General features: G+C 33.7%; 1 protein-coding gene across 9 annotated transcripts in view; it reads right to left on the reverse strand.

Moving 5' to 3' along the window:
• The window catches only part of LOC143224859 (ubiquitin carboxyl-terminal hydrolase 24-like), a 277830-nt gene that overhangs the window by 245041 nt on the left and 16058 nt on the right, over window positions 1–16731 (reverse strand). For all 9 annotated transcript variants that reach the window (XR_013013468.1, XM_076453271.1, XM_076453297.1 and 6 more), the window contains one exon: window positions 4456–4627. Coding sequence is in view for 8 of the 9 variants with exons in the window: in XM_076453271.1 (XP_076309386.1) it covers window positions 4456–4627 (172 nt within the window). In the remaining variant the exon portion in view is untranslated. The remainder of the gene's footprint in view (window positions 1–4455; window positions 4628–16731) is intronic.

Here is a 16731-nt window from a genome sequence, read left to right on the forward strand (position 1 = left end):
TTATAACGCATGGCAAATGACACAAGATTTTGAGTGGGGCACAGAAAAAGATTAGTGAAAGGAGAGAACAGAGTAAAAATAAACCAACAGTCATCAAATAAAAAAGAGCTCACACAGAAATAATTTCAGACAAAACAGGTTCAAGAATTTTCACAGCTTTATAAATACTGGCAGATATTCTGCTTTGTGTACACAGAGTTTTCTGATGTTACCAGCTAATCCAATCTTATTACATAGACAAACCACTTCAAAAAAAAGGAAGTTCTCATAATTCACGCCAAAAGCAAAAAGCCTGCCAAGACATTATTTTAAACAAACTGAACAAAGGAACTATCCTAAAAAAGTATAAACAATAATCAGCCAACAGCCCAGAATTTCCCCCTAATGGTTTTCTCAGCCACTATAATCTGTAAAAATGACATCATGTTCCTTTGATTCTAGGAAGTAGTTGTGCCTTTAGTCTGCTTAAAAGTTTCATATTTCTTTTTAGACCTGGACAAAGCTTAGTTACTGAGCTTAATAAATTATATAGTAGAATTCTATGGTGTCAATGTAGTTATTTACAATTTTTTGGTTATTTAACTAGATATATAAAACCTAAACAAAAAATTCTGTTTGATATCCTCCACATGCAAAATTTTAAAAGGTTTACCAACCTACATCCAGCAATAACTGAGTACAAAGGTTGTAACAAGAAGAGATGTTTGCTTTACTTCTTGATTTATTGTTCAATATTTTAAGGAAAATAAGTTTAATAATTTATTTATAAATGGCAATATATATGTATGTATGTATATATACTGAAATTAAATAACACTATGTAACACAAATTTTGATCCTGAATAGTATGTGTTATTTCTTAATTGCTTATGTTGTAAAAGTACAATAAATGGCCATTACTCCCTTCAAACTTTGCTTCTGCGACCTGGATAATGAAATTTAAAAAATTAACCTATTTTCTATGTAAAAATGGGTAAATTTTCACATTCTCATTTACATAAGGTCTGAATTAAACAGCATATGGAGCACGATTTAGATGTATTTATACTAAAGTTATACAAAAATGTTTAGAAGTGAGTAGTTTTTTGAGATTTGCACCTGTAATGTAAATCACTTTCACGTATCAGCCCCAAAATACAGTCTCCCATCATATTTTCGTTACACACTCCTTGGAAGCAGCATTCAAAGTCCAGTATATCTTGGTGAAAGCACTCACCTTGCTCCTCTGAGTATGCTCCCATGTTCTCCTTGAATTTATCAAGATGAGCATCAAGGATATGGACTTTCAGGGACATCCTGCAGCCCATTTTGCTGTAGGTATTCACCAGAACCTCAACCAGTTCCACATAGTTTTCGGCCTTGTGATTGCTCAAGGAGCCCCAAACGACTGCAACAAAGCTGCCCCAAGCTTTTTTTTCTTTCGTACTGAGCTTCTTGGGGAATTCTGTGCACTCCAGGATCTTCTTTATTTGTGGTCCAATGAAGACACCAGCTTTGACCTTTTCCTCAGACAGTTTAGGGAAGAATTCTCGAAGGTAAGTACTTGTAGGCTGCAGACTCCTTACCAAGAGCTCTGACAAATTGTTTCATATGACCCAATTTTATGTGCAATGATGGAAACAACACCTTCTGGAGGTCCAATAGTGGCTCACACTTGACATTGTGCCTCTCCACAGAGAACTCAGTCTGTTGTGGCCAATGCTTCCTGTTGTAGTGTGCTGCAGTGTCCCTGCTGTCCCATAGACAAAGATAACAGGGAAACTTAGTAAAGCTTCCTTGGAGATCTATCAGAAATGCCACCATTTTGATGTTTCCAAAAACCTCCCAATCATACTCATCATACTTCAAGTCTTCTAAGGTCTTGATGTTGTTGTATTCCTCTTTGAGGTGCACCAAATGAGCCAGAGGAAGAGACAGATACTTATTCCCATCATGGAGCAGCACAGTTTTGAGGCTTCTGAATGAGCTATCAATGAAGAGGCACCACTCATTCGGGTTACAGTCAATTCCAGTTGCCTCGCACAGACCAGATACACTGTGGCAGAAGCAGATCCCATCTTGACGACTGAAGTTTTACAACATTCTAGAAAGTTATTGAAAATTATTGTAAGTTTGAGAAAATTCTCTATCAGCTACTCAACACTGAATCTATCTGGAATGTTCTGGAAAATGGGTAAATTTGAAAATTTCATTATCCAGGTCACAAAAGCACAATTTGAAGAGAAAAATAGGTCTTTTCCATTTACTTTAGGCATAAGCAAGTGGGGAATAATACTTTCTGCCCAGGAACAAGAAAAACTAAAAATTTTGTTACATAGTGTAATTACATCCAAATGAAGCAAAATAAGTAAACAAAATTTTGTTTGATTTTAATGTGTTTTGTTTATAGCTTAAAAATTTATGAATATATATATATAATGTATACTAATTGAAATGTGACTGCATATTACAAAATACTAGTCCACTAAAACACAGCCAAGACAGGGAAGACTAAAGGTCAGTTTTATATCACTGGATACGTAATGAGTGCATGTGTACCATGTCAATGCAAGATCTGTGATGTTAGCTAGCCTCAAATAGAAGGTCAATATAATAAGAAGCATATATAACATTATAAGACTTAAGCCTCCAGGACTAAACATTTGTATTTTTGTGATACATGGTTATCCTTGTGCAGAGAAATATTATTTATATTTATTTCCTAATTTTTATGATGGTTACAAGGCCAGTTAGCTGACTGACCCCACACAAGGTATAGAAAAAAACAAAATATATAATCTTACTCAAAACAAATGTTGTGAAATGTATTTATGTGATCTTTGAGATTACACAAATAACATCTGAGCTTTTTGGGATGAAGAATAGTTTTTTAATGACAATACAAAATCACTTTGCACTTGGAATAGTAATCAATGAGACTCAATATTTTCACAAACAAATCTTTAGTGAAAATATTTCATTAACAAATCTTATTTTTTATGTAAAAAAACTTATAATCTTTACTAAAAGTCTGCCAAATTTTGTGAAAGCACACATACTGTATCAAAAGTTATAGGGTAGATGCTTTATGTGTGCAAATGTGTATATGAACTTGTGTATACTATGCTGAGCCCACTGCAAAAGGATTACACACAAAATTTGTAAAGAAGCAAATGTCCAGAAGAATGAAATAATATCTGAACAATCAACTGATCGCCATTCTCAACTAATGGAAACCAAGTCTACAAACTCATGAAGAAAGTGTAAACAAAAGTAGAAAAATGGTTCCTGTGGAGTTTATATGCACAATTATTTTTGCTTCTTGCCTTTTAATTTTCTTTCACAAGCATAGATGAGCTACAAACAAAAACCTTTAAAACAGTATGTGGCTTAGCATTCCTAAAAATTAATCATAGTCAGCTCAAGTATACAAGCATTCACCTTAAGAAGTATATTTAGTCTTTTAACTATTGATGAATTCTTTGTTTACTTGTCATTTAACTAGACAGTAGCATTCTTTTTTTCACATACGAAAACAGGCAACACATACTGATGTCACATCAACCAAATGTTTCATGCCACATCCAAAGGACATTCATTACACATCATAAAATCCATTCATATGTCAAACTTACATAACTTTACATTCAATGGATTCTACTAAGCTTATGTTAAAACTAGAACATTTCAAATCTCTTATGCTCTAAAAGATACTAATGGCCAACTTTAAAAACAGAAGGAATACAGAACAGTACTGCAGATAAGAATGGCAATCTTTGTTTTGCCTGGGATGTCAGATTATCTCAAGCTAGATATGAAGTTGTTAAGTATAGGGGAACCAAGTCATAAAAATATACAGTATTTGATGTTTTTTAACTATTTTCAACATAGCTCTTTACAAACACAATATGAAAAATTTTGAAATGTTTCCAAAATTATTTTTTTTAATTTCTGAAAGTTGACTAATTTTGCAACCATCTTACATCAAGGTTTTCAAAAATTTTACTATATTTTTTGTCTTAATCTAATTTTGTACAAATCTTTAAGTAAATCAAACCTATGTTTTATTAACTAAGTTTTATAATAGTACCAAATATTAATCTCAAATAATGGACATTTATCATGCTTGAAAAGAAAATGGCAAAATATATCAGTAATGTTCTACACATAATAGAACTGTACAAAAATACAAAAAAAAGTTTGATTAAAATTCCAAACAGCTTATTTTGAAATATCATAAGTCTTTACAGTTTAAAGATGTAGCCACAATTTAACTTCAAGTAGTCCTTAAGTTTGAGTTATTTTAAATTGCACATAAATCATTAAATTCCAGAAATTGGTATTTACAAATTACAATCTTCAACTGTTAGATGCCATAACATTTTGCAGAAAACTTAGTCTTTCATAACAAAGCTGGTGGTAAACAAAAGGATGAGAAATAAAGAATTAGCAATAAGTAAAATTATCCTACCATACCTTCTCTAGATAAGAGTGTGGCACTTATTAAACATTTTCCAAGAGATTCCTCTTTCTTGTATGGTATAGACCAATGATCCGTGAACACACGGCTCTCCAATTCATATAAGTGTGTAGTAGGAAACTCCAAAGAATTTGCATCACCCTCATTCTGTTGCAAGTTTCCTTCACCCTAAAAGCAAAACACAAAATTAACAATTCAAACAGTAAAATAAAATTGATATTTACCACTACTATATTCTCAAGTGATAACCTATTGTTTGTGCAAAACATTAAAACTTTCATTCCTTTCTCTACTTTCTCTTTGCTGACTTTATGTCCACTATTTGCATTACAAAACCTTGTGTAATTATTCTTCTATCAGAAAACATCAAGAGTTTAATTTGATATCTTATATCCTCTCATAACAGACTGTATAGACCAATCATTTCCTGTAACATAACATTAGTTCTATTTGTACCTTGCATTTACAAACCCTAGTAACATATTTTCTCTCAAACCCACAGCTTTTAAAAAAATGGAAACAAAGTTGTGCCTGAGAAAGAAAGGGCTAGTTCTGTAAAGACCCCCCCAAAAAAAAAAAAAATGTCAGCTTTGACCAATGCATTATGGTGAAATCGATGAGAAAGCCATGATCTGCCAAGTCAAAAACACACTATGGTAACATTTCAGGTTGTTAAAAATATAGGAAGGGCACCTCCAGTGATCAATTAGGCCACAGGCTAAGATGATTGTAAAGCAAGCAACTCAAATAAGATGGCTAGAGCACCTACAAAAACAGTACATTAAAAATCTACTCACATGCTATTTGTAGAAGTACAACAAAACTCCACCACGTGAGTATTAAAGGAATACCAAATAATTCAGTACTAAAGAGCCTGTTTAGAACTGTAATGTGTGCTTTTTAAGAAGATTAGTGCTTCTACAAACATAGATCTGTAAGGCAAATACAGGCAAGTTCCTTTGGAAAAAAATCAATGGGCAAACATTAGAGGAGGAATAATATAACTTAGACATGATGAAGAAAAAATTTAGTGGAGGTGTGATGTGATTTCTGCATTTTAATTCCAAGATCATCCATCAGAGTTTTAATATCATAGTTAAGAAAATATCAATGTTGTAGTTCTGATTACAAGAAATGTAAAGCATCTTACAGTGATCTAAACAAGGTGAATAAGTAAAAACGATTAACAGTCTAAGACAGCTTATAAAAATTTAACAGTTAATCTTTAATTCTGACTCCTAATATAATTGGTTGCATTAGATATAAAGAGAATTCATTTAGAGAAGGTGCATGTAAACATACTATCCCTTCTTGAACACTTAAGCACACACAAAAAAGCATCAAACTGACCAATTTCAAATGGTAAATGTGGTGTAATAACTGGAAAGAAGCTGTTCAGGCTTTTGTATACAAACAAAGTTTTGAAAATTATACATTTCAAAGTCTAATAGCGGTACTTTTGGAAAGTTTAATGGCCAATGCCATCAGTAAACACATACCAGTAAATGGGCTAAACGTTCAAAGTGATAACAAAAGCCTTCCTCTTCTGTGAAAACACATGAACCTGATACTCTTCATTAACTTCTAGCCACTCTGAATTTATACAGTATTGCTTGTGAGTCAGTCAGAAATAGAATATTCATGGCAGTCTATTTGCAATTCATTATTTTCAGCAATTCAGATGAGAACATGCATGATCCAACAACCTTTTGCCAAATGACGTTGCTTTGAAAGATGATGAATAGCAAAACTACCTTCTGGATATTTTTGGTGTTTGAACTATCAGTAGCTATTATTTCAGGTGACCATTTATGCTTCACCTTCTGTTTAATCTCTAGTGTCTTTCTGAGCTGATTTCTACAGATACCATTGATGTCAAATGTTTATTCTGCATGAAGAAATATGATATCTTATGCTAACAGATTATTTCAGTGATGGTTGTATAGTACCTGTCCACTCACAATTATCTCCTGAGGCACCTATTAGGGTTATTCCTTACTTGATGATGTGAAGTTATTGTGGAATTGCAATATCCCAATTGAAAACTGAATGGCTCAATGGTGAAATGCATGGTCTCTGCACTGCAAAATCCTTATAAAGATTTTTGCTTGTGAGCACTTTTGATGCTCCATGATGCTATTGAAGTTTGTGGATGTAATAGTTCTTGATGGAGATGGCTTAAGTATATCCTACAAAGAGTATTAAGCCTTTTCAGTCTTATCTGCCTGTGTAGCACTCATACTGATCACTAATAGTGCATCATGCAGGATGGAATATATAAAACCTGTGGCAATATTAGCAGAAGTGATGACCATTGTTGTCTCACTGCATCATTTGCTCTAAATGTTAAAAAACAGTTCAAATGTTGCTTTTGATTTCAGCTTTGCTAAAGCCTCAGCTACACACCTGAAAGACATCAACAACAGTTAGCACCAATCATCTGGTTGGATTGTCAATGCAGATCAGATTCATGTTGGAGATGGTTAAAGATGATTGCCAAATTAGTAATCCTGAGGTCAGATAAGTTTTTATGGTGATACAGTGTCAGCTTCTGTACTTCATGATACATCTTCTGCCAGTTAATACAGATATTTCCACCTTACACATAACACTGATCCCTTTTATAAGCAAGAATGGGTAGCTGGACTATAATGTAGGCATTTTTCAGACCTGAAACTACTGTTAAAATGTTCTTATCAGCTCCAAAGTCTTCTGAAGTATCAGTTGTGAATTCAGCAACATTAATTAGTGTTTCCCTTCTAACGTGACAACCATTTAATTATGGTGGTAGAAATGGTTCAAACTGATAGACAAGTTTTTAACTGCAGCTTTCTATAAAGCCATGCCAATGATGTTTCATAGAATAATGATTTAATAATCTTTAACACAAAAGTGATCCTTCAAGGAATTGGGTAAGAATTTGATGAAAGCACAAGTTCATATTTCAGAAATTTACCTTTTGCCTAGCTATAATGATACTCTTCATTTACTCCAACATTTTAGCATCTAAAAGCTTCATAAAGGAAGAGATTCTTACATTATAAAAAACTTAAGCTCTATTTTTAGATGTATTTATGATTCTAAGTATCTCATCCAAGCTTTCAATCTTCAGTATGATGTGCCATATTACACACTGGTAATTCAGATGTGTAGGTAACTATGGATGAGTTATCTGGATGGTTTGTTGCCTACAGGGGTAATTATTTCACTGAGAGCTGTTGTAGTATTCATAGTAAATGCTGCTGTGTTGTGGCTATCATATCCACATTTAGTTATAGTTTGTATAAGGACTGATGTAGTTTAAGCCTCTCCTGCATATTTCTGTGGTTACAATGATTAATTTATCTGAGCATGAAGACCTCTAAATTCAAACAACCAATAACAAAAAGGTCAGCAGCAATCAATTGGTCTCTTATTATTTTCTTTTCAATTTCACCACTGTTAAAAAAAGAAAAGTAATCTGTAACACATATATTTACATATATACATGTATGATAAGGTTTTTGCAAAAGTCAAAATTCTAAATGTTACAGGTCTTACCTCTACATTTGATCTCTCTCCAGATAATTCAAAAAGTAATATTATAATTTAATCAAATCTTGAAGTGCCTTTACAACTTAAGAGGTTTTCCGAATTAGAATAAAAATAATAAATATCACTTTTAATATGTATTTTCCATTATTTTTTCAGAAATTATGGAAGTTACATCAAACTGTGGCCAATCCCCTATCAGAACGTACCAGAAACATGAATTATATTCACCTGGGCACCACATTAAGAACCCTTAATCTGTGATCAAGCTTCTTTCTCAAGGTTAAGTATTGGAACAGCTCTTACACTTTCATTCAAAAGAGAAAAAAAAATAAAGGAAGCAGGAAAAGCTGTTATTATGGAAATAGCCTCCCTTTATCAATGCCAGAATTCCCCCAAACCAAAAGCACAACATGGTTGCTATACCTGACAATTTCTTTAAAGCATGGTAAGTGCTCAAGAAAAACTCAAACATGAAAACCAAAACTTATTTTATTTTACAGTTTTAGTCTAGTTCAAAGAAAGGATGGGAAAGCCTAGATGAATCAACAACAACTTTCATGTTGTCCCTAAACATTAAATCATGGTAAGCCCAGAAGTGCAATGAGGCTAATTTCAAAAATAAGTCTTTGAAACTGTTTTATATGGCCCATGCCCACACAATGGACCTAATAACAATATAGGAAAACCAGAATTTTATGAAGCTCCAGCAACAGAACCAACAAGGTTACATGGGTCGCACTGACACATTGCCTAACAAGATACCTAGCATGAGAAAACACCACAAGTCAAATATGAAAAAGAAACTTGTGAGCTTCATCAAAAGATGTAGATGATGCTGTGCCTCCACCTCCATAACAAAGTAGCCATCACCCAGTGCAGATACTTAATCAAGCAACTGTTGCTGCCTTCTATTGAAGTAAGATGATAGACCAAAGAGCTGCTTTTGTTCTCTGCAAATTTGCATCATTCCTTGATAGCAATATGTAGAAGCAGATCCTCAGTAAATCCTCCATTAGAAGAGCCCATATCTAGTTTCATACATATATTACACCAGAGAGTTAGAGAGACTTTCAAGTTAATATACTCTTCACCATTCATGGGTATGGCAAAATCCTACTAGATATGTCAAGACAGGTGAACAAAGTGGACCAGACCCAGCATTGGTGTTGGAGGCTGGCATGGATAAGCTCCTTGGTATTCCTAAAAAATATCAGGAATTTCAGAACCTAAAGCAAATGCAGTCATGCAATGCCTTCAACACTGATGCATAGAGGGTTAAATGAAAATCATATTGTTTGATACCACTGTTAGAAGGAGATGGAATGGAACATGTATATGACTAACAAATGATTGGTTGCTCCCTTCTTCATGCTACTTGTCATTATCATATACTAGGGTTTGTGCTAAAAAAACGTTTTTGTAGAAATCATGCCCTCAAAGTCTTCAAGGCCTAAAATTTCCTTCTTCAGGGTTTTAAAAATTAATTTGGTACCCCTTCAATCATGAATGCATCCACAGCCTTATTGATGAAAATGACATGAAACAGCATGTGGAACATATTAAGGAGACAATTATCTCCATCTGTTGAGGGTTTACACTCAATCCTAATTTACAGCTTCAAATGCAAATTGAACTCCAAGAAACAACATCAAGCTTATCAGAAGGATTATCCAGGAAAGTGACATTGATTATTCATCTTCATACATGGCTGCATAGGCCATCTTGCCAACTTTCATTCAAGCAAAGTAGTAGTTAATTTTCCAATTCTTTAATTTTCATCAGTAAGAAGCTTTAAAAAGTAAAAAGCCTTAAATGAAAGGGGTCTTCCAGTAAACTCATTAGAGTCAATTTAAATGTCAGAAAGTTTAGGAGCCTTAACAAGATCTTGAAAATACATAACTTTGCTACTTCAAACACAGACAGATTATTCACCACTCTGGTTTTCCCAGTGACCTTAAATGAAAAAGAACCATCTGTTTGAGGTAAGTACAACTGTGAAATAATGCTTGAAATGACGTATATGACATTCAGATCATGAATGACTTTTAATGAGCATGTGGTCACACTGATGACCTCATTCCATGAATCAACAACATGCAACAAAAAATAGAATTCCTCCTCCAAATGGTGAAGGAACACCAGATTGCTCATTGCTCTGTATATGTCATTTTTAGTTGAAGCAAAAGCTAGTTTCATAATACAAATATCATTTATTTTGTTTTGAAATGTCATTTTCCTGCATACACATCACATATATTTTCTTCACTGAAGGAAAAACTAATTATTTTGCCAATATCATATAGATTAGCTTTAAGAAAAACAAAAAGAAACCTCACTTTTAGTTGAATAAAAAACAACTGTAATTTATTTTTCATGACTGAATACCATTTTATACAATACACTCTTACTTAATTTTCATGCAACAAAGGAATTAAACAGTTCTCTGTTAAACAAGTAGTTGGAAAATTCATATGCTTTGAGCAACCTCTAAATATTATTTCGTTTCCATTATATTTAGTACAAACCATTTTCTAATAGATGGTAACAAAAGGAGGGGTAAGACTTAAGTTATCTTCATTTGAAAATTCCATCCTTATAACTAAGTTATAATTTTCCAACATTGAAAATGTATTTCCACTCAAATAACTAGATATTTATTCAGTGCTGCCATTTATATGCAGAAATGTTTCACAAGCCTTGAGCTTCCACATACCCTACAATCAATGTGTTTCAACTACCTCTCATTTGTAAATTATCATCCAACAACAATTCACTAATAGGAGTAGGACACCCTCGTGGTGACTGTGATTTGGTCAATGTGATTCTACCAAACTATCACTTCAAATTTTAGTACTAAATGGAAGCACTAGTTATCAGTATGGAGGAATGATTGGAAGTGTGAAAGATGAAAGTAATATCATAAATGTATTTTCAATATAGAAAAATTATAACTTCTAATATGGTATGTTACTCATGCTCATATAAGTAGCTGGGATCCCACACTGAATCAGTGGAGAAACTGTTGTGAAAGAAAGAAAGAAGCATCTGAATGACACTCTTAAAAGGGGAGATATATATAGTAGAGGATTGTATGCAGAAGACCTTACCACTTTTGTATCAGGAGTATTCCTATGCTCAGTGTGGAAAGAGGTGATGCATGCAAGAGCACATCCAAGAGGAAAAAAACAAAGGCTGGAAAGGGACCCAAACTACTAGTTAACTGAATCAAAAACCCATAGATGACAGTAATGTGGGCAAGTGTAAAAAAGATGTGCCTCAATGTGTAAAAAGGTCAAAAATGCAAGGAACTATACAGTCAAGTAAATCCATGGAAACTGACATCCATGTGGGGGTAGGAAAGAGGATCATACCATTTCCACTTCAATTTCAGAAGACCTAAGGAAACTATTATACCCATCATCTGTGAACAGGACATAAGATAGCAAAGTGATAAAATGTATGAGTGGTCTGCAAACTAACATCTAGATGATCAAAAGAATAAGGATCTCCCTGCATTGTAAAATATCTCACTCAAAACTAATCAGAGAAAAAATATCCCAACATAGTGGCAACCTTGGTATACAAGTCTTCAAGAAATAGCACAAAAGGTAGGACTGAAGTAAACTGCTTGATCATCCACCAGGGCTCACAAGATGATAGCAGTGAACATGAATCCACTGAGTGAGGAAACAAGTACACTTGTAATACAAAAGTGAGGACTTGTGTTAATTGGCTCAGCTATGAATCCAAAACCCAACCACTGGGGCCAGAAATTCATGAGAGAGGTAGAATAAGGGGGCCTCAATCAAAGTGATGAAACACAATTTGGACAGCTCATTCCATAGCTACAACATCCCTCAGATATACTTGTCAATAGATGAAGCACAAAACAGGAGAACATCTCATCATCTACACTAGCAGAATACCATCATTCTACTCTCAACTGAATAGATCTCTTATTGTTTGTATCATATACCACTATCACATTCAAGAGGATGCCTCCATGGACCACCACCCCAGCAGCATGGAACTGTCAATTAATAAGGACTCCTGTACTCTACTGGAAGAAACAACAGGTGGAGAAAATTCTGTGGAGTCTATAACAATTTCAACACTGGAAATAGTGCAAAGAGAGACCACAAAAATCCTATTGGGAAAAGCACACCAATCCTGATTTATTTGGCAAGGATGAGCAGCTATCCTCTTCTGGTTCACCCATGAAGTCCACTTCAACATTGTGTGTTTAGTAACCACGTAAATTATAGATTTTAAATCATCATGGCCTTACAGTGCAGATTTAACTCGTTTAAGTATACCTAGGCAGATACCATTCACCATTGAAGCAGAATCGATAAATAAATAAAAAAGGACATATACTTGAAAAATAAGAGGTATGCAAAAAAACAGGCAACTTACCCAGTCACAGTCACAATGAAGAATGAAGCACAACAAAATGCAGAAGATGATGCCCTGATGAGAAAGAAACAGCTACATAAAGCAAATAAGAGATAAGCATATGAAGCATAGTCCCAGTCCTCATTGGAAGAAGTATCTTCGATATATGACAAGGGTAAAATACAAGCAAAAACAACCACCAGTGCAGATCATCTATTATCAAAGAAGGAAAGATAATAGTAATATCTAAGCAATCCCACATAAAATTCCTTTGGTTGTGGAGAACCTACTGAAAAGACCTCATGAGCATGAACCATGAGATAAATGCTGCCATTAAACACCACATCCCCAAGATCTTGCAAACAGTAAGAGTGTTAAGAACTGCCAGCTCTATCAAATGGAGTCAAAGAGGAAAAGGATGGGTCTGAGAGAGATGAATGTCACAAAAACAAATGTATTTGTTAGATAACAAAAAATAGCTTCTCTAATTTAATTAACCAACCAACCCAAGCTATCCCAAAATGAAACTGATAAGTGGGCTGGGTGGACTCCAGTTCAGAATGAGCCAACAGTAACCATACATTCATGTAATAGAGTAAACCCAAACCTCTGGTACACATACATCTAGCAAAAAACCTAGACCACTCTATAAAAAACATACGGTGCCAAAACGAGCACAGCAGAGAGAGTGCAAAATTGATAATCTATAGCATAATGTACAAATCACATAAGCTATATGAATATGTAAATAAGCATTTGAGACGTCTACTTTGGTCATCCATAAAGCTGAATAAAAAGCCCACCTGAGGATGAGAAATGAGTCAGGATAAAGTGTAATTGCACAAAGAAGCAAATGAGTTGGAACAGATCAATCATGGATTACCAGCCTCTAGTTTTCTTGGGTACCACAAACAGCATAAATGGAATAAAACCCTGGATAAAAGCAAATGACAGATTTGATTGCATTCCAAGAGAGAAGATCCTGTACCACCTCAGACAGATAATGGAATGTGATAGTATCCACAGACAATGGAAACAAAATGAGTATCTGAAATAATAACAAAGAGGAAAGAAAGTTCACGACAAATCCCTTGAATAAAATTTGAAGATCCTTAGTGAATTCCTCCCACAGAGCAACAAACTTGGAAAAACAAGCATCTATCACACTGGAAACCACAGGGAAATCACCAATGCTTTTGTTGGCATGATGCTCTGCATAAAACAAAATGACAAGAGGAAAAATTTCCTGGAGGAAGGAACAGGTAAAGAATGGGAAGAGTTAGGGCAGGAAATGGAAATAGGAAATGGTTGAGGCTCAGACCATGACAAATTGTCAACCAACAAAGAAAGAGCCAAGTATTGTCTCACTGATTCCACTTTGGACTCCAAAGTTTCTGAAAGATCTCCAAGTAACAACTCATGGAGAAAAGGGTCAATCATAAAATCCTGGGATATGGAGGTGGTAAATGAACTTGGGGCATACCATATCTCCTCCCAAAATATTCCAACAACAAAAGAACTGCATGTGCAAAGAAAGAGCTGAAATTGAAAAATGTGGCAATATGAATGTAGTTATGGCAAATGTATCCCAAAAAAAAAACCTAAGAGAGGAGGTGGATGGTGGACAAGTACCATAGGGCAGATCTGATAGTAAGAAAAGGCAAGAAAATATGGCATGGGATAAACAAGCAGGATAATCAGGATAATAAATAGTAAAGACAACAAAAGTAAATTGATATAAAGATTAAAAACTTGGAGAGGGCTAAACCTAAACATCCAAACACAAACACTGCCAAATTTGAAGAGACAATTACATAGAATAACAGAGAGGGAGTTACATGAGTCATTGGGTGTGTAGCACTTCTATTTATGGAGGTATGTCACACTACAGTTTGAATGCAAGAATCAGTTAAACCATGTGAAAGAAAAACTTATGACATGTGAAACACATTTTTGTAAACAGAGGGCAGCACTGAACCAAAAAAAGCAATGTTTGTGAGCAAGAATGAGTTATCAGTAAAAGTGATTACAGGTGCCTCAGAAGTTCAACGTCTTCATTATTAATTAATAATTAATATGCTGAATAACATAAAAAGTTATTATTTGGCTAATAATGATCAGAAAACCATAGAAAATATTGATGTGCTCAAAATTCGCAATAGGAAAATAAGGAGGCCTTATTAAAAAATTACTGTTCTGAAGAATGAAGTATGTAGATCTGGTTCACTGACAAGATTGCAGAAAAATAGTTGTAATAAAGTGACATTTGTCAAAGCAAAAAAAAAGTAATTTTACATGAGTTTAGTATGGGAAACACTGGATTCAACTGGCTGAAATCATACAACAAAATTCCACAATGGAAAGTTAACTAAAGTAGAGGTATTTCAGAAAGCAATCTTTTGTAATAAAACTTTGTATATGAATTCAAAATCTGCATGACTGAACATTGACAAAAGTTAAAGTTCAGTGTACAACAATAAAGTTGTATCAAAACATAACTGATGAATCATATTTTGATATTATATAACTTTCGAGTTTTTAATTTTATAATAAAAATGTTTTTTTTTAAATCCTAAATCTCCTATAGTATGAGAATTATGACATTTGCTGTCTAGGTATTCCCTCCTCTCTAATTTATTTAGCCCCACCCTTCTTAGAAATACACAAGTTAATGTGACTTCCTCATTATAATCCACTGCATGATGAATTTATTTAATTCTATGAAATCCTTCATTATGTGAGTATGGGAAATAAATATTAAAGGCCTAATTTGTTCCAAGACCATAAAAGTTAACTTTTAAGACTTTAAAAACATAGTTTACAAAATTAAAACACTGATATTTGAAAAATAAACATAATAAAAGGTTTAAGGATTAAACTTAATTTAAACCAAAAAAAAACCAAAAATAAAGCATAAAAGTAATCATATAGTAAAATAATTCTCAGGGGGATTGATGGAGAAAGTTAATTTTTGGAAAGAGAATCTTCTTCCATTATAACCTCTGGGGATTCAAGGATGTTGCATGAAGTAAAATTTTCCAAGTTGCTTGATTATGATGGTTCCAGCCTTGGTTTTTTTGTAAAGAAACAGTGAAGAGTTGGCTGCCCTGCTGCCTTCCTCTTCTCCATTAACAACTTCCTGAAGAAGGACACGAATTTGTCATTACACTGACACACTTGCAGCTCTGTTTGCTCTATGGATGGATGTCTGCTGACATATTTCTTGACAGTGTTTTTAAATTTATAAGTTCATTCAGCTATGCAGTTGTCAAGACATTATCTTCTTATTCCTTCTTCCTGCTGTCATATTTAATGAAGTTGTCCAGTTGTCCAAAAAACATGAAGTTTTGCATACAAAAGACAAAACTGTAATGTTTACTTACAGCCTGCAACATTTTAAGAAGATGCAAAAACATATTAGAAGTTATAAAGTGTGGAAGTTCTAACAACCACTAAAGTCTCAAACTCAGTCTAATTGATCAAGCCAGTAGTGAGAGTAACAAAACAAAAATTCACTAACTAAATTAAAGATGATGCAACATTCACAAAAATCCCAATTATGCAGCTAAAAAAAACAATATGGAACAACACCTCAAGCATATGATGCTTAGATCCAAAACTTGCACTCATACATTCAAAAGTAGCCCACTTGGGAAAGCTGCTGAAAAAAATACCAAAGATGAGAAGCAGAAAATATTTCAGTACAGTGTAATTATACTGAAACTATCAAAGTCTCCACCACCCACAAAAAAAAAAGAACAACAAACATTTTTGAAATATCACTGCATGGACTAGTGTATCATAATTTGCTAGGGCTTTTCCACGATATTTCAACTATTATTAATGACTTATTATAGCCCTTGTATCACTTTTTATATCTATTCCAAACCAAGACTATTCAGTTTTTTTTAATTTTATTCAGTTGATTACATTTTAATTTAGTTAGTCTAAACTAAATGATTAATTCTTAATAAACATGATAATGTGTTTTATAAAGTTAGTTTTCCCAATACTTCTGGCCAGGAAATTTATGCTTTCTACATTTTCCACAACTTTTACAGGCCTAAAAATTAACTCTCTTTTATATATATATAGGATTTACAGGATGTGTGAGAACCCTCATAGTGCTTGTACAGTTTTTGTTCCAAAAAAGCTTTACACACTAATTTGAAAAATAATTCAATAACACAATCAGTTACAGTCACATGTAAAGTCTTTAGTTCAATCAGCATTAACTCTCTTTAAACATTTCATGTAAGCACTTATAACACGCTATATGTAATCTTGATTTTCAATAACAGAATATCAGATTTTACTCTACAGTTCAGCCTTTAAGCTCATCA

Source organism: Tachypleus tridentatus, chromosome 1, assembly GCF_004210375.1.
Source record: "Tachypleus tridentatus isolate NWPU-2018 chromosome 1, ASM421037v1, whole genome shotgun sequence".
Lineage (NCBI taxonomy): Eukaryota > Metazoa > Arthropoda > Merostomata > Xiphosura > Limulidae > Tachypleus > Tachypleus tridentatus.